This window comes from Sardina pilchardus, chromosome 7, assembly GCF_963854185.1.
Source record: "Sardina pilchardus chromosome 7, fSarPil1.1, whole genome shotgun sequence".
Lineage (NCBI taxonomy): Eukaryota > Metazoa > Chordata > Actinopteri > Clupeiformes > Clupeidae > Sardina > Sardina pilchardus.
The window spans coordinates 30,838,501-30,865,649 of NC_085000.1; the positions used below are offsets into that span (position 1 = coordinate 30,838,501).

At 44.1% G+C, this 27,149-nt stretch overlaps 1 protein-coding gene across 1 annotated transcript; it reads right to left on the minus strand.

Moving 5' to 3' along the window:
- Positions 1–1,579: 1,579 nt before the first annotated feature.
- spsb1 (splA/ryanodine receptor domain and SOCS box containing 1) lies at positions 1,580–15,991 on the minus strand. Its single transcript, XM_062541771.1, has 3 exons — positions 15,769–15,991; positions 5,905–6,826; positions 1,580–3,770 (listed from the first exon to the last, which is right to left on the minus strand). The coding sequence occupies exons 1-3, from the start codon at positions 15,799–15,801 to the stop codon at positions 3,643–3,645; spliced, it is 1,083 nt and encodes a 360-aa protein (XP_062397755.1). The 5' UTR covers positions 15,802–15,991; the 3' UTR covers positions 1,580–3,642.
- Positions 15,992–27,149: the final 11,158 nt, after the last annotated feature.

Here is a 27,149-nt window from a genome sequence, read left to right on the forward strand (position 1 = left end):
CTCTGAGGAGGGGCAGGCTGAAGGACGCCTCTGCGTGCCCTCAGCTATTTAATAGGAGGCTGCTGAATTTTGCAGAGCGGAGTGGAGCCCGTCTGTGGTCCGGGGCCCCAGTCCAGTGGCTTGGTCCTGCAGTGCGATTTCACACCAGACGAGTGGCTGTTTACAAGAGCTTATTATGCTTGTGCACATGGATGACATCCTCTGTGTGCCATCATCACGCACATAAAGGCAGCCCACCTCCCTCTCTGACCCCGATGAATACGCCCACTTACAGCCAAAGGCATCTCTGGCCAGTAGCCTCTTGATCGAGATGAGAGATTGGGATTAGAAGAGTCGATTCATTCTTTTAAAAGCCCTTGTTGCAATTGGGGGGGAAGAGTTGCTCAGTGGTTCACATGAGCTTTGGGTTTTTTGGTCATCAGACACCCAATTACAAAGGGTGGAACTTAACACCACATTTGCGTCTATCTTGGTTACTTAAGCCCTCAAGGCATGTCTTACACATGGCCTGTTGTGCAACAGACCGATGAGTGTACTATCTTTCTTTTTGCTGCATTACAATTTCACACCGATGGAAGCCAACAACAGTCTACAACTGGACTCCAACGTGCCTTTTCCCATAACTCAGGGGGCTCAGGGGTGATAAGTATGCTTACTCGGAAGTGATGGGCTGGTATGAGAACACTCGGCTGTTTTTTTTTTTTTTTTTAAAGACGAGGCCTGACAATTCCCAGGAAAAATGGTGCAAGAGCCTATGCCCCTGAACATTTTGAAACAATATTGAGCCGAAGGAATGTGCCTTTCCAGACACCCAAACACTGAGCCGTTCCAGCCAAACGGCATACTTGAAATGAATGACCTCATCCCCAAGTAGCACATCACTGTGTATGCAAACACAGCGCCATGGCAACAGGCGGCTGGGGTGACGTGCAGAGCTGCGATATAAAAGTCACTCGGTGCGTGGCAGCAGCAGCATCACATATTCACTTTCAGGATGATTAATCAGCCGGCAGAGTTGTTCCACTGTCTCATATCAATCTATTAGCTATAACAAATATACTGTCGGGACAACGTTTGGTTGCGTCTTTGGGATCGCTTCTCCGCTCCTTGCCTCGGCGACCCCCTGAATTGTTATGTCTGCAGATAGAGTTTCCACTGTGTATATTTGAGACGTGAATAAAACGTTTGGTGACAGTGCAAGTACAAAATGAGAAGAGTGGGGGGGGGGTCATCTCTTTCCACCAGAGGAACAGTGATTCAGCCCGTCAGCCGAAATAAACTGAGAGCTGCAAGACACCAAGTCCATGCTGTTCAAGTGTACACAAATATAGTCGGTCTGAAGCAATATGCAGTCCCTTAGGAATGCACCAAGCAGAGATAGTCATGAATACCACCATAGACCATGTCTACCAAAGTGCTAAACTCTTTAATCATTGCTAGCAGGGAACCATACACTGAGGGGCAGCACTTAGTGCAGCTATTAAAATAATCTTGAATTATGATTACAAACCTATCAGAGGTCACTCAATCTTAACACCGCAATGGGGGCCATCAAAAACAAGCATGTAGAAGGGGGAGGTAATTTATAATAAACTTTATTAGAGTTAACATTATCTACATCACTGAATACAAGAGAGAATGATCACCTGCAGGCAGAGAGGGGCTATAAAATGCGGCCAGCACCTCAGTTGTCCATACTCAAATACATGAACTCAAACCAGAGCTGGCATTCTGCAATTTTCATTTTTAAAAAAGCCTATGAATGACAAAACAAGTCTGAGAGAGAGAGAGGAATTAAAAACAAACAAAATGGAAAGGAAACAAAACAAAAAAAACATGACTATATCTTGGCAAACGTTCAACATTTCTGCATCAAGTTTTAAAACAGGCCTCTCGTATGATCACAGAAACAAGTTCCTCGTCATCCAATCCATCACCCCAGACAGAGAAATATCAAATGGCTCAAAATCGAGAGTGAGCCACCCAATGACAGTGTCAAAAACAAACAGAGTGCAATGTTGCCACCAAAACTCCATTGAACTGGAATAGCATTTGGTGACAAGATTGCCTGCTTATAGTCCTGGCCTTGGTCTATCATGGATCCTGGTCATATTAATGCACTTTTTGCCAACATATGAAAACAAAAAGGGGGGGAAAAAAACAAAACAAAAATAAACAACTGTCTTTAGACATCCAAGATGGGCTAAATGATTAAAAAACCATTGATCAAGTGATTGTACATTAATTTTTCATGACACATTAAAACGATGGGGTGGCATGGATGAAAGCTGTGCAACTGACATCCAGGAGCGACAGGATGCTACAAATTTTCACAGTGACGTAATCCTTCAATCATTCCTTTGAAAAGCACTTTTTTCCTCCAAAATGGCTTCCTTTAAAACTAGCCCCCTCCCAGTAATGCTCTGGTGTCACACTTACAGGCACTTATGTTGCAGTGGGAACCTGAACACTAGGGTACAAGGAGTGTAGCCAGGGGCGAGGAGGGGGGGGGGGGGGGGGGGAGCAGTCCCGGGGTTTAGGGGGGAGGCAGTCAGAGGGGAACAACCTGATTCAGAGGCTTCCTGTGGTTCATGTTGGGAGGAAATGTCCACCCTGGAGCTACCTCACAGTCCAGAGAGGCAGGGCTGGCTTGGCCCCATGGTGGACGAGTAAACTGCTGGGAGATTGTTACACCTCCCCAGCGCTCCCCTCCACATCTAGAAACAGATGTACGAGAACAGAGTGGGTGGGGGAACTAAGAATGAGCATGATGTACTCTTTACCCTACGGTGGCAAATGTAATGCATATACAGTGACAAGAGGTGTGTGTATGTGCATCATCTCTATGCAGGGAATTAAAAATAAAAATAAAAGTACCACTTTTGAAAATGGTGTCTTATGGCCTTAAAATTGTGTCCCAGACCAAATTAACCATGATTTAAAAAAAAATTCAAGACCATTTTTAGCCAGCAGTTTGGCATGTAGAGACCAAAAGAGACTAGCAGGCCTCATGCTGCTTTACAAATAACTCGTGAAGGCAAGGCATGGTGCCAGCAGCCGGAAATACCAATGATCAGCCACACAAGGATGTCAGATTGTACCAATCGGGCACATCACACGACCACGACATCATATCCATTCTGCACAACTGGAACGGCTTTTTCAAAAAAGGAAAAACAAAATGGGTGAAGCAAGGGGGATGAAGGGTGGAGGATGAGGAGGCCATGGTAGCCATGGCTGGGGCTCCACCAAAGCTCATTGCACTTTCAACACACTGACAGGTGTGAGATTCGAGGAGGCCATTTTGTTTTTGCAGATGTCTTGGACCAGTGCCTGTACAGTGTTCCATACGTTTTTGTTTGATACTACTACAAAAAAGAAATTCCAGTACATGATTGAAGTAAGTCACGTAGGGACATCATCAGTATGTGACTGTAAACACGTCAGAAACATTGGACGAGAATAGTCCTGGGTCAGATTTTGTTTTCAAAAAATAAAAACAGGAGTATTGTACCAAATCCAGAGAGTCAAAGAAATAAAATCCTTGAGAGAGAGAGAGACAGAGAGCGAGAGCGACAGAGAGAGACCGAGAGAGAATTAGGGAGCTGTATGCCAGGTGCTGAGGTAAAGGCACTCCTAGCATCATTGGTAGAGCAGGTAGTTCTTGAGAGAGGCTGGCAAAGGCAGTCCGTGAATCTCACTCAGTCGTTCCCGTCCCAGCGCGACGCGCACCGAGCGACGGCACAGGTCCATCAGAGGCAGCGGCTCCGCTGCGGAGAAGCACACACAGAGAAGCCCATTAGAGGCGCACATATACACGCACCCCAAATACACATGGATGAATCACAGCAACAAAACAGGGCAAACTAGGGCTGCACTAAGATCAACTAGCAAACCTCTGGCTCCATCTTGTGAGAAAGTGAACTTAAGTAAACCACTTGCGGCAGCACCTGCCGAGTTTGTTTCCATCCACCCAACCAACCTCTCTAACCCCCACTGATATGCTCACACATTGCCTAAAGGAAGCCGTCGTCTGACAAGTCTCAACCTCCAGGCTCCAAACTTAACACGCGCACACACACATACACACACACACACACACACACACACTCACGCAAAACAAAGAAGTGAACAATGTGGCGAGACCGAGCCATCTGGGAGCCGACAAACAGGGGGTGTTCTATGGGAGGAAGTGTGCAGCAGACAGACTGACATGAGACAGACACCACTCGCAGCCCAAAAGGCCTTGATGTCATGTGGGCTGACTAATGCGCTGGCTCGCCGCAGACACGGCCTCTCGTGCTCAACCAGAAGAGAGAGAAACGCAAGCGCTCCAGTTCCCACCGAAGAAGGGGGAAAAAAAAAAAAACAAGTGCTGCACCTGTATCCTGTGATGAAGGGCTTGGCGTTAAAGCTCCATTAGCAATATCTTCCTGTGGTCTGACCGTCTATCATGTTGAATAAAAAAAGAAACAATAGTAAAAAAAAAAAGAAATGAAAAGGTTCCCACCACAACACGGACATTAACAGCATCGGCTGTTAAGGCCATACAACCGCCACCACCCAAGGGCAAAAAAAAAAAAAAAAAAAGAGAAGCGGCCCTAAGAAGAGGATGGATGGATTTCATTAGGGCCCACTTTACTGGAGGGCACGCTAATAGACACACGCTTTGAAACCGGCTGCCCTTGCTGCATCGGAGCGCTCGGCCCGGGACCAGTGAGTGAGTGATCACGAGCAGCTGGGTCCCCTGAGTCACTGGGCACACGGGGCAAGCGTCCATTACCCAGACACCAGACTGCTGAGGTCATCACGCCTTGACCAAGCTGTTTTCCATCACCTCAACTCCGAGGGACTTTAGAGGGATATTTGATACATTTGCGGGCCCTGGGAAGTTTACGGCGCCAAAGCTGGGGGAAAACGCAGACATACCTGCACAGCTTGGAGCGTTATGTTGAGGGACTGAGGCCTGGCTGCTGTAGAATATCATCACACACACACACACACACACACACACACACACATACACACAGTGTGCATACATGGACTGATACAGGCCATGGCTTCAGGTGTAGATGGAGCACATGGAAAGGCCATCTCGACTGATTTGTGGTGGAGCGCGCAGGGCTCCGAGCGAGCCGTCTCGTCGGTTCCACGGGACACATTCATGGAGCCTGACCGCGGGGCGGAACGTGGAACCGCCACCGGGGCGTTCCAGTGGAAAAGGGCAAAGTGTCCGGATTAATGATTGCCTTCCTGGAGCCACAGACGGGAGATAGAGGAATGATGTCACACGCGCACACACATACATACATACAGTGCGGCCCTTATCAGGAGCGCTAACCTAGTTTACATAATTCATGGCGGAGAAACAGGAGCCAGCACAGCGCTGACGTCCTGCTCCAAAAGTCACCCAGCGCCGAGCCCCGGCCACAGGGGAAGAGAGACACCGTGTTCCATGACACGAGGCGACCGAGTCAAGGCTGCGGAGGATCTGCTCGCCGCCCAACTGAGCCTCTCCGTGTAAACGCCTGTGTGAGTCTATGGGTGACTCTACAGCAAGCACACTTTGGAGTTCTGTTCTTGCCCCTCCCTTGAGAAAACACTGAGACACAAAGGTCCCTTTTAGGTTGAACGCATTGTTCGTTTTTAGCAAACACACAAAACATGGTCTAATGATCTGCAGTCGCTAGTTTTCCTTGATTCAGTGTGTAGGCAGCCATCTCGCTAATGGAAGTATTAAGACGTAAAAGTCTAGAAAAGAGTATTTACATAAGAGCTCAAGCTCAGCGGAGCTGGCTGATGAACGATCTCATTGTTAACTCCGCTGGCCACATTATGCAATGTCATCTTACATGAAGTCATCAATACACACAAGAGTTCTCCGAGGAGAAGGCAAATACTCACGATCAAGCCCGTTGATGTACCGCATCCTTATTTCACAGTGTCCCCACACCGCACTAACTACAGGGTACAGCTTCCTGCCCTTCAGTCCCCGGAAAGCCACCCCCAGATACTGTCCGTCCACCATAAAACTCAACGTGCCCTCGTCCATGTCCAGCACCACCAGAAACGAGTCCGGCACCAGGAAGGTCTCGTCGGACTCCAGAAAGGCCGGGTAGGTCTTGCTGGGCTGGTTCTTGCCGTCGTGGTAGAGTTTGTTCCGGCCCAGGTCCCAGCCCCAGGAGTCCTGGTTGTTGCCCACCAGCGCCGTGTAGCCCACCGAGTGGAGCGGCGCCTCGCCCGTGGCCACGCCGACGACGGCGTGCGTGCCCCGCTGGCGCATGGCCCAGTGGATCTCCCAGACGTGGAGGCCGCGCGTGTAGCCCACCCGCCCGCGGATGGCGTCGGTGCTCTGCGCCACCGGGTGCCGGTGGAAGACCAGCTTGTTGTCCTCCTTGACGAAGATGTTGAGCGAGCGGTCGTCGTTGTTCCACGAGTGCTGCACCTGAGCGTCCGCGCCGGCCCCCGGCATGTCCAGGAGCATGTCCAGCCGCGAGGGCTTGGCGTAGTCCTGCGCCTGCAGCTCCAGCTTGAGGGGCCGCAGCGCCGGGTCACGCATGTCCACCGCTTTGATGCCTCCCGGAACCTTCTGCCCCATGCTGGGCTGTTTTATCCTCCCGAACGCCCAGGCCCACCCCCCTCCTCCTCCGTCAGGGCTGGTAATGCAGGGAAAGAGAGAAAAACAGAGAGAGGGAACAGAGGAGGGGGTAGGGGGGGTGAAAAACTGTCCAATGCTTCGTGCTGCCGTCCGCCAATCAGGAGGGTCAGGTTTCTGTGTCACAAGCTGCTGCGAGACCAAGTCGGGACAGATGCACGTCAAGCCCACCTTGGGAGATTAGAAGGGACATAAGATCAGAGACACAGGTCTGTGTTAGCTAATCATTACACCTGCCAGCCTCCCACCTCAAAACCGCCACTAAATCTGCTGCAAAAAGCCTGAACACACGCACACACACACACACACACACACACATATACACTCAATCAATTATTAAACAGAAACACTTGAATGAAGTCAAGGCTGTTGACTATATAAACTATATTGTGGTCAGGGCACCAAAACAAAGCACTACACAACACAGACTACACATGCAAGTGTGTCATCCTGCAGTTGCATAAGTTGTGTGTGTGTGGTTTCGCAACGGTGCCAGTGGTGCGTCTGTGCACCTTTCAAAGTCTACAAGTCTGCTGATTACTGTACAGACGAAAAAAGGCAGTTTGTCAGCCCCCACATGGAAATATTCACTTCTTAAAAACTGCCTTCACGGTAATGATAAACAATATCAGGTCTTAAGAGCTTCATCTCAGAGAGAGTTTCCACAGAGGAGCAAAGGAAAACGGAGTTGAAATTTCAGATTGAATCAAAAAAAAAAAAAAGGGAAATCTCAGAGGGAGGAAAAAAAGAGCCATTTCCTTTTATAAGCTTGTCTAGTCTGCAGATAACAGGAAAAGCAATAAGAAAATGTCTGGCTTTAAAAAAAGAAATATATAAAGAAATCCACACAGCCACGTTGTATTCAAGGAAACCACAAGTGACAGTATTTGAGCCGGGCTCCCAGACGAGGCCCTGAGACGGAGGCGAGGAGGGGAGCGAGTGAGAGCGAGCGAGCTGCCGGCTCACCGCCCCTGCCTCACGCTGCACTGACGCAACACACGCCGCTTTCTTTCCTCTGAAAAATTACAACACTTTTCCACCGTTTACCGCATCCCACTGCCTATGCAGTGTCAGCCACTTACACAGGTAATGCCGTACAGACTGTCAACTGATTCTTGAACACTACCTTGGTATAAGCTTTGTTCAATAACCCATAAAAGTGGCTAATGATTGAGAAGGTGATGGCGTTGGCAAAAAGACAATAATAAACAAAAGTGTCGTGGCACACTCGGAACTTAAAGATTTTTTATTCTTTATTCCAACGTTTCGGCTTACGCCTTCATCAGGGTCATTTTCGATGGCAAAAAGACATGCATAGGTTTTTTTTAAATAATAATAATAATAATAATAATAATAATAATAATAACAACAACAACAACAACAACAGCGAAGAAACGGTGGTCTCCTGCATGGTCGGTCACGGAGGGCAGACGTGCCAGGAATTCTGCAACACAAACAGCCCAAACAGAATGGGCCGCTGGAGGGGCCAATCTGTAATTGAATTGTAGACAAGAGTTCATTGAGAAGTGTCTTGGCTCTTTTTTCCCCCTGACACAAGTAAACAACCATTGGAAATGGGTCATGCCTCTCTAGCGATGGGCCAAACAGAGGCGGCCCAGGAAAGCAAGCAGAGGGTGGGCAGTTTGGGGATGTAAACAATAACTTTCTCAATGCCTGTCCAGCCTTTAGAAAAGTGGGAAACATGTTCATTTGCACACTCTTGCGCACAAGCCCCTTAACCATTCCCTCTCCTTCCCGGGCCTCAGGCTAACAACACAAGCTAACTCACTCTCCCTCACCCTCATAGATTACACAACTTCAAACTCTATTCATACTGGCTCAGACACAATTAGTTGTGTAATTAGTTTGTTTGCAAGCTTTATTCACGGCCATAACCATGTACATACGCCCTCTGTAAACAAAGAGGCATCCACAGAGTAAATGTGAAATGTGACCAGATGGAAGTGGGTGAATAACCCAGGCGCTTACAGGGCAATGACACCGCACTACATGGGTGTGTGTTTAAGTCATATGGTTTTACTTTCTCTGCCTGAGGGCTGAGTCTTTCAGCTGGTGGGGGTTGTCTCTGGTCTGCTGCTGTGCTGGTGGGCTGTAGGTAATGAGGGAGTGTGTGTGTGTGTGTTATGGATTTGCGGGGCTTGTGGGTGGGATAGGGCTACAGGTAGAGGGAACACTGGTGCCTTTTGTGTGGGGGGCCCCCCCATCCAGTCCGCGTTTAATACTCAATTGCTATCGTGCTGGACTTTGGTCTGGGCCCCTGCTCTGTTAAAAAGCCCAACCTGGAGGTTCATCCAACCCGGTGAAATTCCTCACCCCCGCAACCCCCCACACACACACACACCTCCAGCAGAGGAGAGTGAGTTCAAACAGCCAGCAGGACTGTTGGACAAGAGGGTGATGGGATAAGGAAGGACACCAAGCTGGGCAACTGCTGAAAGTGTGCAACCATGACTATGCATCTACTTGGCCTCTGTCAGCTCAGCTACAAATACTGCTTAGCCACCACTACCCCACCACCCCAACCCTCTCCCTCCAACTTGAAGACAGGTCTCGTCAGGAACATGACTTATGACAACAAAGAGGACACATCACGTGGGATACTTTCAACAAGTATACATCTGGCAGGCACATGTTTCATATGCCGGCTCTCCTAGGCCAGCAAGGAGATTGAAAATGCCTGCACAACTAGATGTGAAGAAAACTGTCACACAGATGCTCTATCCAGTAGAGACAATTGGATATGCTGGCAGTAATGAAATAACAGGTTAAAACAAAAATCTATATCCATACACACTTGGACGTGAAAAATGTTGCTCGACATGTGGCACTGCCTAGACTCAAAGGTGGTTCTTCTATATGGACTCAAACCACCATTCACTTCAGCTTTGAAAACCATTGATGAGCGTGATCAAATTGATCCTTCCAGTTTGACTCTTATCAATATTTCAGTGAAACAACTCCTGAAATGCGTGCTTCAAGAAACCTACAGATAACATTTTCAAGCTCTCCAATAACTTCTCCGCATGATCCAAAGTCCTTCATGTTATCAATGTCCAATTCTGGAAAGCAAAAACAGATACATATTCTAAGAGCAGGCAGTAGGCTGTGAGGTTAACATTTCTACCCACCTGTCTACACATGACAGGAGGCAGTGGCATCTGCTTGAACTCCCCACCGGCCGAACGGCACAGTGTTAAACTCAAGGCACCCTCCACCTGCTCCTCTCCACAGCTCCCTGCCTGCTCAGGCGCCTTTGCACGGGCGTAGAGGAGAGCGTGCGGTGCACCCACAAGCCTTGACCGGTTTAACCGCTCTGCTGAGTGCGCGGGTGGAGTGCCCAGGCCCCAACAGGTGCCATCAGGGTCCAGCTATATAGCGTGACAGCAGAGGTGCTGCCAGCATTGGCCTGCATGACTAACCAAGCAAACCGAGCCAGACGGACCACATGTAATGCCCAACCTACAGCGGCAAATTCATTAGCTTGGAATCTAACATGACGTACTCACTCACACCCCCACCTCCCCATGCACGATGCCACATAACAGTAACAGTCATCGGCCCAGATTGAGGTGTCATGCCAATACAAACACACACACACACACACACACACACAGGAAAGGAAGTGATGAGGGAAGTGTATTCACATGAGAAGCCACAACATGACGCTGAGTGCCGCTGTGAGACGGACTTCCTGACTAGACAGACACTGGTGTGTGTGTGTGACCGCTGAATCACCGGTGGCTTTGAAGCTCCCCACCGGGTGCCTCCTGATGGATTTGAGGACAAGAGAGGAGACTAAATATGTGCAGCACACAGAGAGCAGCCCACAGAAACGGCGGGTGATGTCGTCCAAGAAACATCTCCCTTGCCATGAGGGCCGATTACAGTGCATACGGGCAGGCTGGCTTGTCACAAGCACACACACGCTCTGCCGAATTCCTCTCCTCCTTTGGTGGACTTGGAATCTCATTCAAATATTATTTGTTCTCAGTGTGGAAAAATCTGCAGAATCTGAATGTTTCCCCACCTGTGGTCAGGAGCCATCTAGGGCTGCACTTCCTACATCTTCCCTAAAAGAGAGCTACCACAGAGGCCTTCACGCACAGCCAGGGAATACAGGAAAGGCTCATATGACCAGACCGATAAACATCACCTAGGCTACCTGATTTAGACTAAAGGGTCTAAATGGAAGGTGGCACATCTTGATGGAAAATTTTGCATTGAGCTCAATGAGCATCAAACAGGCTAATTGGCTAACTGGAAAAAGCACCATGCCAATCTCTATCTATGGTGAAGGGTATGTGATGATGTGGGGCTATTTTAATTCCAAAGGCCAAGGGAACTTTATCAGGATGCATAATATCCTGGATCCATGAAATAGCTGGCCTTTAAAAATAAAAACATATAAAACATCCTCCTGCTCCTATGGGAATTTAACATAGGGGTTGAATACTTATGCAACCTGTATTTAAGGATGAACATTTATCTATTTACGATACATTCTTCAATCACAAAGAAAATTAGTGTCCTTAGCGGTTTGATTTTTACTCATTTTTTGAATTAAGGCATTACAATCAATTCTCAAAAGATGATTTTATATTCCTCTTTTTAGTCAACTTTAGCATGGGTGTGAATACTTACTATACCCACTGTATGTATATATGTCTATGGTAACAGTGATATGGGGAACATTATTTACAGAACAAAGAAGAAAATCTCCATCATCCATTGTTTATTCAGGGGAAATTGACTGAGCATTAAGGTCTTTTACAGCAATGCCCTGAGTTTACAAACAAAGAGAATCAAACAGAAACAATTACGTGCTGGACCGGAGCGGCGTGACTCGCCAAAGTTCCAAAAACCTAGCTCAGCAAAATATTCAACTAATATCCCCACCGCCGGCAGAAGTGGAGCACATTTTCGCTGGTCGCTGATGGACAACTGCAAAAGTTATAGGGCAGTGTATCAAAAATAATGAGGCCTACAACAAAATCTTATGCTAATGTTCACTCCAACACTTTTCAAGGGTACGTCTCAATACAATATCAAACAAGACAGTATAATATTAGATAGCTTTTGATTTGGTTTCTGCTTTTTTTGACTGCTTTATCAAGCAATTTCGAATAAAGGCACTCCCTGTTGTCAGGCATAATATTGACAGAGAGCAGGTCATCTCTGTGCACCAGACAATGGGCTACAAACTGCAATACCACAGCTCTAAATGAGAGCTGCTCTCGACTACCAATTTCACTGTCGCCTATGATAATATTTCATATTTCAATAAAGCCTTCTGGTTTAACACTTGGCCACTACTGAAGCCATATCTTAAACTGGAATCACTTTGATGTATGAAATGGTGTGAAAATATCAGATGAGAGCATGAGCAAATATTGGAATTATAAATGATTTACTACTATGTGGCAATTTACATTATGAACCTTACTGAATAATGACCACAACGTGACAAAGTGCATCTTCCATCTACAATAAACATGTACTGAAATTGTAAAAAATAAACTAATAAAAAGCTGCAGAAAACATACAGCAAAAATGCAAATTTGAAGGTGGCAGAATCAATGCAAAGGAAGCATTCTTATCTTAACACTGAATAAGCAACATAATCTTCTCAACTGCCAATGACTGACATCTGTGTGTTTTTGATGAAATGAACGTGAGAAAAACATACACTGCAGAACAGGTAAGACAACTCAACAACAAAGGTTCTCGGTGTCAAGTCCATAACCTCCTATAACTGGCATATGAACAAAAGGAGTTAATGACTGAGTGGAATTCAAACATCACTGGTCTAAATACATCCCCATTCACAGTACTGCTTTCACTTAATGCTTTCAGTGCCAAACCCGCTCCCGCTCAGAGCCTGCCGAGCTGGATTCCATGATGAGGCACTCCCCATGCTCTCTCTCAAGGCAGAAGTTCTTTCAAAAGCGGGGAGGCTCCGGCATAAAACTGGGTGACCTGTGTGAGCACGCCTGGCCTTGTCTCTCCATAATGATGAGGGGAGAGAGACAGAGAGAGAGAGAGAGAGAGAGAGAGAGAGAGAGAGAGAGAGAGAACTCATGCAAACTCGTGAGTTGAAGCCATGAACACTAGTGATAAGTGATAACCTTTATCATCGAACTCCAACAGCACTGAATGGCCTACTGCTGTGGCATGACTGTAACCTACTTTCTGATCGGGTATGTCCAGGGCAAACTGCCGAATCCAATCTGCTCTAATTCTACTGGCAGACCACACATTGTGGAGTTGGAAGGGAACTTGATATAGGGTTTATCCAACTCAACATCTAATATGTGGGGCATCTCTGGCAAAAAAAAAAAAATGCTGAGCAAAGCTGTTCTGTTAACATGCGTTCACTTCATACAAGCACCACTTTCCTCCAAAGTTCTGAACAGACAATTCTTGTATGCATAATAAGAAAGAAAGACTACACATACACTGCAATGTCTGCATAATGAGCTGGCAAATTAGTTGAGTTACATAACTTGGCAGGCAACTGCCACTCTAAATAATTCTGACAATCACCAATGAGCTGAGCTGAAGCTATTTTTTTTTAATTATTTTTTTTAAAGTATGTCCTGAAAGCTCTTCGTTCACACAGCCCACAATGACATATTAAGATGAATCCTTCATGCACGTCTGCAATGTGACCATATAGGCAGACTTAATCTAGGCTTAAAAAGAGATAGAGATCCTAATCATAACGAGGAAAGTGCATGTTTGAAACTGAAGGTCTTTGATTCCATTCTGTACATTAAAAGGTCACTGTATAGAGTGCTATATAGACATGGATGTGGCAACAGCTGTCGTGTCTCAAATGGGGCAGGTCAGAGAGATGCCACAGGCTAGATCAGCCGCATCAGCTGACTGAGAACTGTTGCTCACAACTTTCATAATTCAAGAAAAAAAAAAAAAAAAAAAAACAGTGCCTACTATGCCCATAACTGTTCAATGAAGTACACCACCCCTTTCCTTCCAATTGAAATTCTAACTGAATCCCACCTATTCCAATCAAGGTGTTCATAAATTTCATTCCGATTGAGCCATTCTTCCAATTCAAAGACAAAGTGTCCATGTAAACCCACCTATTCAGAGGTCAGGAATAAGAACTACGTGAAGACAGCTTCAGGTTTTACCGAAAAGAAAGAAACAAAGAAACAAACAAACAAAACTAAAAACAGTCCCACCATTAATTTCCCAACATTCTACCAAGACTCAGATAACATTATCATGAATCATGTCAGTTTAAGGAGTCTATGATTTCTTAATTGTCTAGACAGTTCTGGATACCGGCCCAAAACCACTTCCTGTCTTCCTGATATTCCCTGTCATTTCCAGGTACCCTGTGAACCCATCTCACAAACACGTGTGATGAAATACTCTCATAGTTACACACATTTTTACCCAGTAGGCCTATTCAGGTTTACTGCTACAGTAATGGTCTAACTGGCATACCCTCGAATTTCAGCATTGCACATTCACACAACCACTTAAAACAGCCAATGTTCCTCAGCAATTCCAAGGGACCTGCTTGTGCATGCATTGTGTTCTGTCTTGAGGAAATTGGGCAGCAAAAACAACTTCACGTTGAAGCCTTAGCTGAACTAGTTTGCAACCACTGGCACAGGCTTGCATCCATGGGGTCGACAGAACAGTGTGACAACACACTGGCAACTCTAACTGGAAAATGTTGGCTAAAATTAACTGTCTGCATGAAAAGGAATGTGACCATGTTTCCTTTCCTGTAATGTATGCTATGGTCTGTCCCAACACAATAGGCTAGTAGAGAAAGACTAGTCATTCCTGGTGAGTTTTGGGCGACTGCATGGGCTACTCTAGCCTATTGTATGGAGGTAGACTACGGGCTTGGGTTATTGAGTCAGGCTATAACTTTTACCGGGTAGTTAGCAAATGTTCGTAGTCTTCCTAGCGCTGTCGAATGAAATGCGTCACTGGTCACAAGAACGCTAGTTCATGTTGTCTGATGAGGACACAATTGGCCTTTGATCCAACAACGTTACCTAAACGCTGATACTGTAATCCAGCAATAGGCTTTAACGCCATAAATTGCTACAGAACCTCTTTTTAGGAGTGTGACTGAAGGCCATAAGAGGTGCAATGAAGCGCACGAAGTGATCCCAAATAAAAGTTCGACAAACGGTCCAAAAGTGATCGCTTAAAAGATGACGTCAAGCCTGCCGTTAGACGCAATATTGCTTCAAAATCAGCTCGATAGGAGGAAACAGTTCAGACAAAGGTTCCACAACGACCGACACTGAAAAGGCTCAACAATTTGTAGGCTATCTTATTTGGAACTTTGCACGATCTTAGATGCGCAAACACTTGCAGTAGGCTAGGCTACTTGCGCATGAAGTGAAGAATGAAACTGTAACAATGTTGCCTCTTCAAAACCGAAAGGCTACTTTAAAAGTCGGTGAAAGGTAGCCTTCTTCCCTCCCTAAAATGAATATGAAACTGAAGTGTGGTTAGGTTGATAGCTGGGACAACGGATAGCACTTGAGAATTCGTAGTACTGGTCGAGGACGAACATTTTTCTTCAGAAAGCCAAACAAATGTGTCTGACTCAGTTGACGTAGGCTATCCCACAATATCGTTAGCCTGCAAACACGCGTTAAACCTTTCAGCCCATTTCTATCCAGAGTAGCCAATGCTATAATTTGAAGACAGTTTTGTCAAACATGTTTAAACAACATGTGTCGTAGCCTATCGCCTCTTTGTCTGCTTTTTAGACAACATAACACACATATATTTAAGCCTACGACCTTCCAGTACTTCTAAAATCTTCTCATAAAACAGGAAGTGGTGGATGCATAGCCTACCAATTTATTATTTACATTCGGGTGCGGCGACAACAAAAAAATGTAACGTTAGCTTGTATTTTAGGTAACCTTCATGTAGTTCAGCGACGCAGATTATTTCTAAAACAATTCAAAGCGTCTCTAATACAGCATGCCCCCCGAAAAGCTGGTAATATGATCCGTTTGCACATGCAAACATTCCGAATTTAGGAAGACAAAAGCTTTTAGAAAAACAACCAAGACATTGAAACTTACCTTTACTTCTATAAAAGTAAGAAAACAAATCATAGATGGAAAAGGCGATGTAATCAAATCTCGTTAAAAAGAATAATTCTCCTGTGTTAATCCATGGTTGGTTTTATCCTTGTGCTTCTTTCCTTTTTTAGGATGGACTGGTATTGAGTATAATGATGGCTGCTACAGCAAGAGAAACATCACTCCTGTCACGTGGTAAAATAGCTCCCAGCTGCTAGTATGAACCTCCCTACCACAGTGCTTCGTTGATTAGCATATTTCTCTGGGCGCAGTATCTAAATCTGCAAGAAGAGAGCTAATCGGTTTAGATAACCTGCCGTTTCCTCACAAGGATCACGATGAACAGCAGCCTGAAACTGTTGACGTGGAAATGTTCACAGTGCACAGTGATCAGTTTGCCAGAGTCCTAATAAAACGCAGCATATTCAAAAAAATATTCATATAGTTCAGCATGTTTTAAAGGCAGACGTCTGCGATTGAAGATCACTGCATTAATTTCAACTTGTAGCCTACAGTCATTATTCAGGTGATCCAGGCACTTAATATTTATTTAAGACATTCCAAAAGTAGCCTACCCTAAAACACACATGTGGACCTAATACCACCACTAGGGGGCATTAATCGTGGTGGAGATTAAATAGTTGTTCAGCTTATTCTGCAAGACAAAAGTACCACTACGTTTGCAGCAGTAACAGAATGGCAACACGCCCATAGGACACCGCTGCTCTTTGCCAGTTTCCCAAACATTGGCATTCTCTCTGTTCAGTTCTAGTGCTTGGCTAGCATGTTCAATGATCAAACAACAGGATTTTAAAACAGCAGTTACAAACAATTAGTGATGCGACGTATCCCCTATTCAAGGTGTAGGCCTATTTAAGCAGACAGAAGGTAAGGCTGCTGTCTTTTCAAACCAAGTGTGCTCGGAGATCACTCATCCCTGTAGCATTACACAAATTCAATGCCATTGTCATAGCCTCACTTTAATGTAGAGAGATCAGAGATGTGTTGTGTAGGCCTATTGTTTTTGTGTGAGTGTGTGTGGTTGTCCTGTTGTTTCCTGTTGTTGCCTGTCTCCCTATATGATGAGCTGTGGTGCCAGATGAATTTCTGAAATGATCACTAAAAACATCCATCTATCTCTATCTCTCTGCATTAGATGCTGTAAGCTTTGGTTTTTGTATGTGCTTATAGTCCAGCACAAGTTTGATGCCATTGATGCATAGCCTACGTGAAACACTTGAGCACCTGGCTGTGACATCAGTGTCACATCTCTCTTCCTTTATGGCTCCAGGTCTATCTACAGAAGATCATGTGATTGGGGTTGATGATTTGGGAGGCCGTAGTCATCTATATTCCATCGTTAGTCATGACTGCCTTTTTTGATGAGTGTGCTCTCCCTCTCTCCACCAACCACCACCTGCACTCATAGCACACCCTACTGTCTTGTGGTCTGGGCCGAACTCCTCTGCCTGAAAACCACATGATTCAGTTAGATGAGCATTCTATGAGGTAATACCCAACCAGGCGGGCTAGAGACAGACACACTTGTCTGACACACTTATTTGTGGACTTTATGCAACCCGTCACACCCCAGCACCACGCCTTTCTGAGCCTTGGCCTAGTTGGGTTCGGCACCAAACGTTCCTCTAGCCTCCTTCCCATCGCAAACATCTCATGTCTCAGAATTGCCCAAGTGCTGTGTACAGGCTCTGGATGGGTAGGAGAGGAAGGAACCAGGGAGTTTAGTGAAAACCTGGCAGTGGACCACTGTGTTGTAAATGTTTAACAATGTTGAATGTTACAGCTGTTGTGGGAGCTACAAACTGTAAAACGTCTTTACTGTCCCCCTGCGTTGGAGCTGGCGGTACACAGAGCTGATTCACTAACTGCTTGCTCTGACCGTCCTGGTTAGAACTGTTGTTTAGAAACAACAACAACCAACTATTTTGTATCATGCTCTCGAGAGGTCATTTAAAAGATGCACGAGGAGGCCGAATGTTGTGTACGTTATAGTTCTTGTAACATTTCTTCATTATCCTGGTGATATATACAGTACATTGCTGTATATAAACAGATGACTGGATGTTGGGGAAGAGTCACAGGCCGGGCACAGCTGAAAGCAATCCCAGAGAATGGATGAAAGCACATGAATCAGTTGGTTGTTGCAACAGTATCCGTGCATTTGAAGTTACACTGGCCGGATTCAAGCATAAAGATGTCTCATACAATAAGACGATTTAGCTCCGCAAAGGCCTATTCCCTCTTGTCCTTTAGTGCAGGCCCTTTGAAGTCGACAGCGAGGGGAGTAAAGGAGCAATTCAAAACACCAGCGGTACAGAGAGAAGGGAAATGAGGAAACACATGAACTGATCCCTGTCTGAGTAACAACCAAGACACCTGAAGTTTTGGTGCATTACTGAACACAGGCCAGAGGAACCTGTGGTCATTCCTCCAGTGGCGCACCAGAACTCCTCTTGACTTTGCAAGGCCTGTTTCGAGAACTTGAGTCCTTTTTCTCTCCAGTGTGTACGCACCCACCTCTGTGTGTGTGTGTGTGTGTGTGTGTGTGTGTGTGTGTGTGTGTGTGTGTGTGTGTGTGTGTGTGTGTGTGTGTGTGCCATGTCCAGTCTAGTGTGGTGGAACACAGCCGCAGTTGGCAGGCCCATTCCCACACAGGCAGCAGCATGAGGCTCCGCTGACTGGCGGGGCTGCAAGGAATGACTCAGTTCTGAAGACTTTTCCATCAGGGCCTCAGCGCACAGTGCCTCACGAGAAACACCCGCCAGAGAGAGAGAGAGAGAGAGAGAGAGAGAGAGAGAAAGAGAGAAAGAGAAAGAACCTGGCAGAACGCATAACTTTGTGACGCTACTCCCAACTGTCAGCTATGTTCACATAGCTCAGAGTTCAGTCGTATTTCACTCTCTAGTCACTGTGTGGGAATTTGTTTGGCCTATACTGTGAATCACTGGAAATTGGGAGATTGGCATGCTGGGATATTACGTCTTGAAGGCAGTCATCATGAATCAGTTTGATTAAATGGCATTCTGGCAACTTCTACAGAGTTTTTCTCCACGGCCTGCCTTTCTTCAGAGTGAATCAAACACGACATCGCAAGCAACTATTACTAAATACACTGGCTTTCTCAGTGTACCTTAAAATAAATAAATAAATAAATAGACCATGCCATGGTTTTATGTGTGTGCTCGTGCCCCCAGTTTTGCTACAGCAGCTCTTCCTCCTAGTGTTTTATGTTCAAGCTCCATAAAATAGATCAAAAAAGGGCTACAAGATAAAGTGCCCCTTAGTGTGCCTACTGTCTTTAAATATGCTGTTAAAAGCTGATTTATATCTTAGATGTGTTGGGGGGGGAGGCTGTCATTAATTTTTGAGCGAGTTCAGAGTGCAGCAGCTGAACACAAGTAGGTCCAAAATGTCATCTGTAATTTCTCAACAACAGCTTAGCCTGTGGAGATGGATAATTACTCCCAGAGGAGCTGTGTTCAGAAGCATTCACAGGCATTCTCCTCTGGCCCCCTGCTAAGCAGTCATTAGGCCCCACTGGTGTCACAAAGAAAGAGCTTTACTGCCACCGTGTGGTAGGTTATAACATTACTGTCTACATTATTTTTTTTTTTATCTAACTTCATTGCATGAGTAATGTCTCTCTAAGTATATCTAAAGAAATACTTTGACTGATTGGAAAATGCTTTGTATTCCAGGTGATCCCACTGAACATGCTTCTAAAAAAACACATAATGGAAAATGCCACAGAGCAGTAAACATTTACGTCAAACACTTTAGACTGGCACGGAATTTGTCAGGATTGGCATGGTGACTGGTGGTGGTGTGTGTGTGTGTGTGTGTGTGGGGTTATCTCCTGAACTTTCTGAGAAATGCATTCACACAACACACAATAACATGTAACCATCACCACCCTTTGTCAGCTTCTCTCTAAATAATAGTGTGTGTTCTTTGCATTCTTTTTATTCAGGCAGTAACTAAGATGAGCTTGAAGATGGCCTTTTAAAAAACATAATTGAATTGTTCAAGAATGAGACCGTTGAATGGCTTTTTGGAGAATATCCCTTGTTTTGCTCTCTTGTCCTCAGACCTTTGCAGCTGAGCTCAGAAAGCCAGGTTGAACACCTTCAAAGAGAAAGTAGTTCACCTTACACTGCTGGTAGCAAGGCTCACTCCTGAATTAAATTACACTCTGCTCAGCTGTCTCCTAGTGAAATTAACATGTTCCTGTAAATCCTTAGCCATTGCAGAAGCAGTGCAGACACAATGTGCTGAGCAGGCTGATAATATGCTGCTGCAGGGAAACAACCACTCAGGCTCTGCGATAGAAGACCCTGTTTACCCTTAAAGAGACCCTATGCAACTTTCTGCAGGAGACGATCGCTCCTTGTTTACATCTGGAAGTCTGAGACGAAGAACCACACTTGCAATTTATATATTTAAATATAGCCTATACATGTATAAATATACACGCTAAAGCTGTCGGGGAAGCTCTGCAGAGAAAATGCAAGCATAAAACGAGCGAAAACGAACAACGAAACCGAAACCAGAGATGAAATCGCCAATCCTGCATAGTTCCTCTTTAATTTCCCTCTTCTCCTCCTCCTGCTCTCCATCTTCGTCTTCTCCTCCTCCTGCATCTTCTTCACCATCCTGCTCCTCATCTTTCCCTGAGCTATCAAAGGCACTACATTTTATGGTAATCAATACCAGCTTGCGTGGAGTGCCTTTTTTTTATTGCCCTTTTATTCAGCCATGGTTTTATGTGTGTGCTAGTGCCGTTTTGCAGCAGCAGCTCTTCCTGCTAGTGTTTTTTGTCCAAGCTCCATAAAATAGATCAGAAGGGGGATACAAGATACAGTGCCCCTCCTCCAAAAAAATCCTACAATAACAACAACAATAATAACTAGAGATGCATTTCCAAGGAATTACCAGTGCATGAAAATGCCAAAAATGACATGTAAAACAGAGTATGAGAGAGAGAGAGAGTGGGGATTTACAGTGTAATTTACAGTATGCGCTAAGTTGTGTATTTTCTAGGGTTGTTACTAAGTAGTAATTGAACGAGACACAGACGAGTTCAACAAATGGTTTGAAGTAAGTGGATGCAGAGAAAGTTGGATGGAAGGTGCCTAAATGGATGGTGGATGGAGACAAGGTAATAATATACGTTAGACCGGCACATCTGGGAACTTGACTCGCGAGAAACGTTCTCGCCCCTTCTGGGGGGAAAACAAACAATGCCTCTCATTAACCCCAATGTAAATGAAGGTCAATAAACGTATTTCGTACCAAAATCGTAGGAGTAAATAATAACAGAAAACGCAACAAATCAATATGACCACTCAATATATTACCACTTTGCCGGTCATTGACCGTGAAATATACGTTCAAAAGCTTAATTCAATTAAAGTAAAAACATGTCCCTTCAGTCTCTCGAGTACCATACTAATGGTGCATTCCATTTAGTGTTGGCAGTCTCGTACGTTTACCCGCCCGACATGTGAGAATTAGTGGCTAGCATGAACGCTGGAGTTTGTAGTCTTTTGGGAAAGAACATGGATGCCACCAGGGCAGCAACTGTCTTAGTGCTGGACATTTGTCTAGAACACAAGCAGATGTCCCTCATTCTCCCTTTTTGGGTATGGTCAATGGGAATGAATAATAAAAACATTTTTTGGGCAATTTCAACAAGTGCTGTCGCATTTCTAATGAGCTAGATGGGCATTAGCAGGCTAGCTAGTCATTGTTATTGTTGTGTGGTAGCCTCTTTAGCAAACCAGCTGGAAAACAAATCATTACATTGTCTTGCACGCACAGCAAGACCGTTAAATGTATGAATTGGTGACCGGATTGAAGCAGCAATGCAATCTAGTGTGTTAAAGCATTCCATTGTCATTAAAACGACCAACACGGTACAAATACAAAGAAAACACATGTCATCTCATCTCGACTATGGGCGCAGCCATGTTTGTTTACAGGTCGTAAGCCCAACTCGGGGTACTCGCAAGTACTCCGAGGTAAAGGGGGCATTCCTCCGTAAAATGCCGCAAGAAAGCTGGGTAATTTACACTTTACAACTCGGGCGGGTGACTTACGATACAAATGGATCGCAGGGTCACTACACGCAATTAGCACAACCAATCAGAGTACCCCAACGCCCAACACCGGACCAATTTCTTCCCCAACCCCATACAACTCCTCCAGACGTCCAACTGTCAGGTTGGTGTAGGTGTAACGGGTGCTAGCTGGTTAGCTATGCTGTAGAACGTTAGTAAACCTCACTCCCCGACACTTCAAGAGCGCTGCTGGCATGAAAGCTAGTAGCCTGGGCTTTTAGCTGGATTGTTAGCGCGCTCGACTCCCGATCCGAGGTGCTGCTGTTTCGCGGGTTCGAGTCCGGGCGTGTGCAGGGCTGGACCGCGGTGGTTCCACACAACGCCTCCAAATAAGTAACTAAATTATTTTCCTGTATTGTTGCCTTCGTATTTGAATTTTAATGTAAAGTAGTTGACTCTCAGGCTCAGATGTAAAGTATGTTAGTTAGATAATTCCGAGATATGATCATTTCTGTCATAGCCAATAAGTGTTTCCGTTTTCTTTGGTCTGATTAATTTTTTGGTGTAGACTAATGTTAGGGGTTCTTAGCTTTGTGGTTGGTACACCCAACCACACAGCAACTTTTCAGCATGTCCGTCTACAGCGAACAACACCTAATCGTGTGGCCTAGGCCTGATCATGACTGCCAAAAGAAGGGGATCAATATCGGAGGTTGCTGACATTGAATCAGTGAAGTTGTAGGCAATGTTGGCAATGCTATGGCACCACCAGTCTAAACAGCTTAAATATTTCTCATGAGGTGGTATGCGTTATTTTCATTCAAGTAGGCTAGCAATTATGCCTGGCTTGATAATGTTATTTGTATTTGTCGAAAATTGTTAGGTTTGTCAACGTTAACCACACTTTGGTTGAACTTGAACTTGAGGTGCAAAAGCATTGTGATGTCATTACACAAACGTTCAGCCCATTGACTTACAATAGGGGAAATTTTAGCACATTTGTGGCAAATATCTTCAAGCGTGTAAAGTTGTCAAACGTTAAAGTTACATACCGCACGTGTCCTTTGAGAAACCTAGATAACAATGGTGGAACGAAGTTTGTACGTTAGATGGTTAGAGCTGAATTGAATGCAGAAAAACGGGTTGGAAGAATGATAAAAATGTAATTTCGAGGAAATTACCAGTGCATGAAAATGCAAAACATATATATTAAAGGAATAGTTCGGAATTTTGGACATAGGACCTCATTTCCAACTTAGTCGGGGTGATATAGGTCGGTGGAGACCATTTTCATTGAATTTCTGCCCTTCCTTAAATTGCAGTGTTCATTTGTTGCTAATCTGGTGCAGCGATAACGCAAGTCGATGGTAACATCCAGCCTGCCACTGAAAACAGTCTTAATCCACTCCACAGAACACCCGAAACAAATAAATTATATTGTCAGACTATCGATGCACATGTCTGTGTTGATAGAACAATGTTAGGACCTTGCACCGCATTGCAATAGCCTAATTTGTTCCCTGTATGGCAGTAGCAGATTGATATTGAGAAACTAGTCCCTCAAAATGTAATAAATCATTGAGTTGCAAGGTTAGTTTTATTTAAATAGAAATTATTCTATCAACACGGACATGTACATCGATAGTCTGACGTTTTTATTTACTTGTCTCGGGTGTGCTGTGTGAGTAAGACTGAGTAAGACTGTTTGTAAGACTGTTTTGGATGTGAGTGAGTAAGACTGTTTTGGATGTTACCGTTGAAATGTGTTAGCTCAGAACCAGCTTAGCAAAGGGGAACACTGCAACTTAAAGATACATTATGTAGGATTTTAAGTGTTTTAGTACTTCAAGTCAACGTCTTCATTCAAAAATAGATCCTCTTAGGTGTAAAATAACATATGCCAATGATCTGACTTGTCCTACTGGCCGAAGAATCACTTCCCGGCATTTACATTGAAAGGGACGTTCACAGGAAGGCTTCCATGTCTTTCCGGTGTATAGAAAAATATGAACTGCCGAGAGGGACATAAAACACTACCGCTACCGCTAAACACTACCGCTAGGGGAAAACGCGTTTTTGCATTTCACGTTACACAGAGAAGCAGCATGAAGACGGTCATACTTAACCTACAGACAAGCACTGCACTTAGTGACATAGTTCATGCCTTTAGAGCAATACAAGCATTAGCCTATACTGTCATGTCAAGTTGTTAGCTGCTGCTATGCTAATATTACGATAGTAAGCTAATGTAAAAACAATATAAGCATGACGACGTAATTCACTATGTTGCTCGAGGAGTAATTACTCATACATGATCATTCAAATTATTCAAAGAACTTTGGAATAACTTACATCATCACCGGAAAGAAAACTCAATGAAGTGTTAGAAGACATCTTGAATGAATCTCGACCCATTCAACTTCCCGTAGCTCTAGCCATTGTTACAACGCACATTTGAAAACGCGTGGCACTAGAGCGTGCATGCAAAATCAATTTTAACCACTAGATGGGAGCAAAAACTACATAGTGTACGTTTAAGGAAGGGGTTAAACGCGATAAAAACTGTCTCCACCGACCTATATCACCTCGGCAAAGTTGGAAATTAGGTCCTACTGTATGTCCAAAATTCCGAACTACTGTATTCCTTTAACATAAAATGCCAAACAAACTTTTATTTAGAAACAGTTGTTGGCAGAGTAAACAGTTGGTGGGAGTCATAGTTGATGACAACTGACAGTTGGAATGGTTGAACAGTTAAATAGTTGAGTAGTTTAAGACTTTTCACCATTTCTACCACTTTTAATAGCCCAAACATTGTTAAATTCAAGTCAAGTCAAGTCAAGTCAAGTTTATTTATATAGCACATTTCATACACAGAGGTCATTCAATGTGCTTTACATAAACAAAAACCAAACAGTAATTATAGCAGATAGAAGCATAGATGGGCAAAGAGTAATAGTAATAAAAATAATAACAATAATAATAATAAAAAGATCATAATAGAAAATAAAAACAAAGCATGAATCAAGATCAAATCAATAAGGAATAATTAACATAAAAGACTCCAGAAGGAGTAATTAAGAGACAGTTAGCAGAAAGCATCTGAGAACAATTTGGTCTTAAGTCTAGATTTAAAACAGGCTGCAGTTGGGGCCTTTTTAATGTCATCAGAAAGTTGGTTCCAAAGCTGAGCCGCATAGCAGCTAAAAGCTGCTTCGCCATGTTTAGTTCTAACAGCAGGCTTTACTAAGAGGTTTTTCTCCTGAGACCTCAGAGGACGAGAAGGTGTGTACTGCTGAAACATGTCTGATAGGTATTTAGGTCCTGCTCCATTTACTGATTTATAAACAATTAGTAGTGTTTTAAAGTCAACTCTGTGACATACTGGAAGCCAGTGCAGAGATTTAAGAATTGGAGTAATGTGCTCAGTTCTTTTTGTTTTTGTGAGAACCCTAGCTGCTGCATTTTGAATCATCTGAAGCTGTTTGATAGTCTTTTTAGGAAGGCCTGTGAAAAGCCCATTGCAGTAATCAACCCTGCTAGAGATAAATGCATGAATGAGTTTTTCTAAGTCATGTTTTGACATTAGCCCTCTCAGTTTGGCAATATTTTTGAGGTGATAAAAAGCTGATTTAGTTATCATTTTCATGTGACTGTTGAAATTTAGATCACTGTCGATTAATACACCGAGATTTTTAACAGTATCCTTTGCTTTCAATCCTTTTGTTTCAAGGAGAGTGGCAACCTTAATCCTTTCCTCCTTTTTACCAAATATAATTGCTTCAGTTTTTTCTTTGTTCAGCTGAAGAAAATTTTGAGCCATCCAAGTGTTGATTTGTTCTATACACTGACATAGAGATTCAAGGGGACCATAGTCTTTTGGTGACAGAGCTAAGTAAATTTGTGTGTCATCTGCATAGCTATGATATGAAATCAAATTATTTTGGATGATTTGTCCAAGTGGGAGCATATAGAGGTTGAATAATAGTGGCCCCAAGATCGACCCCTGGGGAACACCACAGGTCAGGGATGTTGGTGTTGAGGTACAGTTGCCGATGGCAACAAAGAAGCTCCTTTCTTGTAGATATGATTTGAGCCAGTTTAGAACTATGCCTGTAAATCCAACCCAGTGTTCTAGTCTGTGTAGTAAAATATTGTGATCAACAGTGTCAAATGCTGCGCTAAGGTCCAGTAGCACTAGGACTGATGTTTTACCAGAATCTGTGTTGAGACGTATGTCATTGAAAACCTTAATGAGAGCTGTTTCAGTGCTGTGATTTGCCCGAAAACCAGACTGAAAGTAATCAAAATACCCATTTGATGTTAGGAAGGTGGTTAGTTGATTAAAGACTACTTTTTCAATAATTTTGCCAATAAAAGGTAGATTGGATATGGGCCTGTAATTGTTTAAAATGGAGGCATCCAGGTTATTCTTCTTGAGCAGTGGCTTTACAACAGCTGTTTTTAGTGACTTAGGAAAAGTGCCAGACAGCAGTGATGTATTTACAATGTGAAGGACATCTGAGGCTATAAGGTGAAAAACAGTTTTGAAGAAATTTGTAGGCAGGGTGTCTAAGACACACGTGGAGGAGCTGAGAATCTGTACTGTTTTTTCAAGTGTTTCGTAGTCTATCAACTTGAACTCTGACATCAAGTTAAGTTTCCCTCTATTTGTAGCTGGAAGTTCCGGGTGTTGAATGAGTAATTTAGCAGATATATTGAGTCTGATTTTGTCAATTTTACCTTTAAAAAAACATGAAAACTCATTGCATTTATTAGTTGAGAGAAGTTCGGGCACTAATTGTGAGGGAGGATTTGTTAACTTTTCGACAGTGGAAAATAAAACACGAGTGTTATTTGAACTCCTACTGATGATGTTAGAAAAGAAAGACTGTCTTGCTTTGCACATTTCAAAGTTATATGTGCGGAGCATGTCTTTATGGATGTCATAGTGGATCTGAAGTTTGTATTTACGCCATTTTCTTTCAGTCTTCCTACACTCTCTTTTTAGGAGTTTAACCGCTGGATTTTGCTTCCATGGTGCTTTCTGTTTGTCCTTAACTTTCTTGGATTTTAAGGGAGCAATGCCATCCATAATGTTTGCCATTTTTGCATTAAAGTGATCCAATAAGTCTTCTACTGAGTCTGACAAATTACTTGATGTCTGTGAGAGTGCTTGCTCAAAAAGAACACTTGTCTTATCATTTATGATTCTCCTTTTTACCAACATAGATCTGTTCTGACTGTGTGGGGACATAGACACATCAAAGAACACGCAGAAATGATCAGATAACGCCAGGT

What these genes read in the sequence shown, in the direction of transcription:
- spsb1 (XM_062541771.1), bottom strand. Translation starts at nt 15,801, where the DNA reads ATGATTTGTTTTCTTACTTTTATAGAAGTAAAG. An exon ending in TTACTTTTATAGAAGTAAAG is followed by an intron (nt 6,827 to 15,768) that starts GTAAGTTTCAAT and finishes TAATCTCCCAAG; the next exon opens with GTGGGCTTGACGTGCATCTG. An exon ending in GTACATCAACGGGCTTGATC is followed by an intron (nt 3,771 to 5,904) that starts GTGAGTATTTGC and finishes GCTTCTCCGCAG; the next exon opens with CGGAGCCGCTGCCTCTGATG.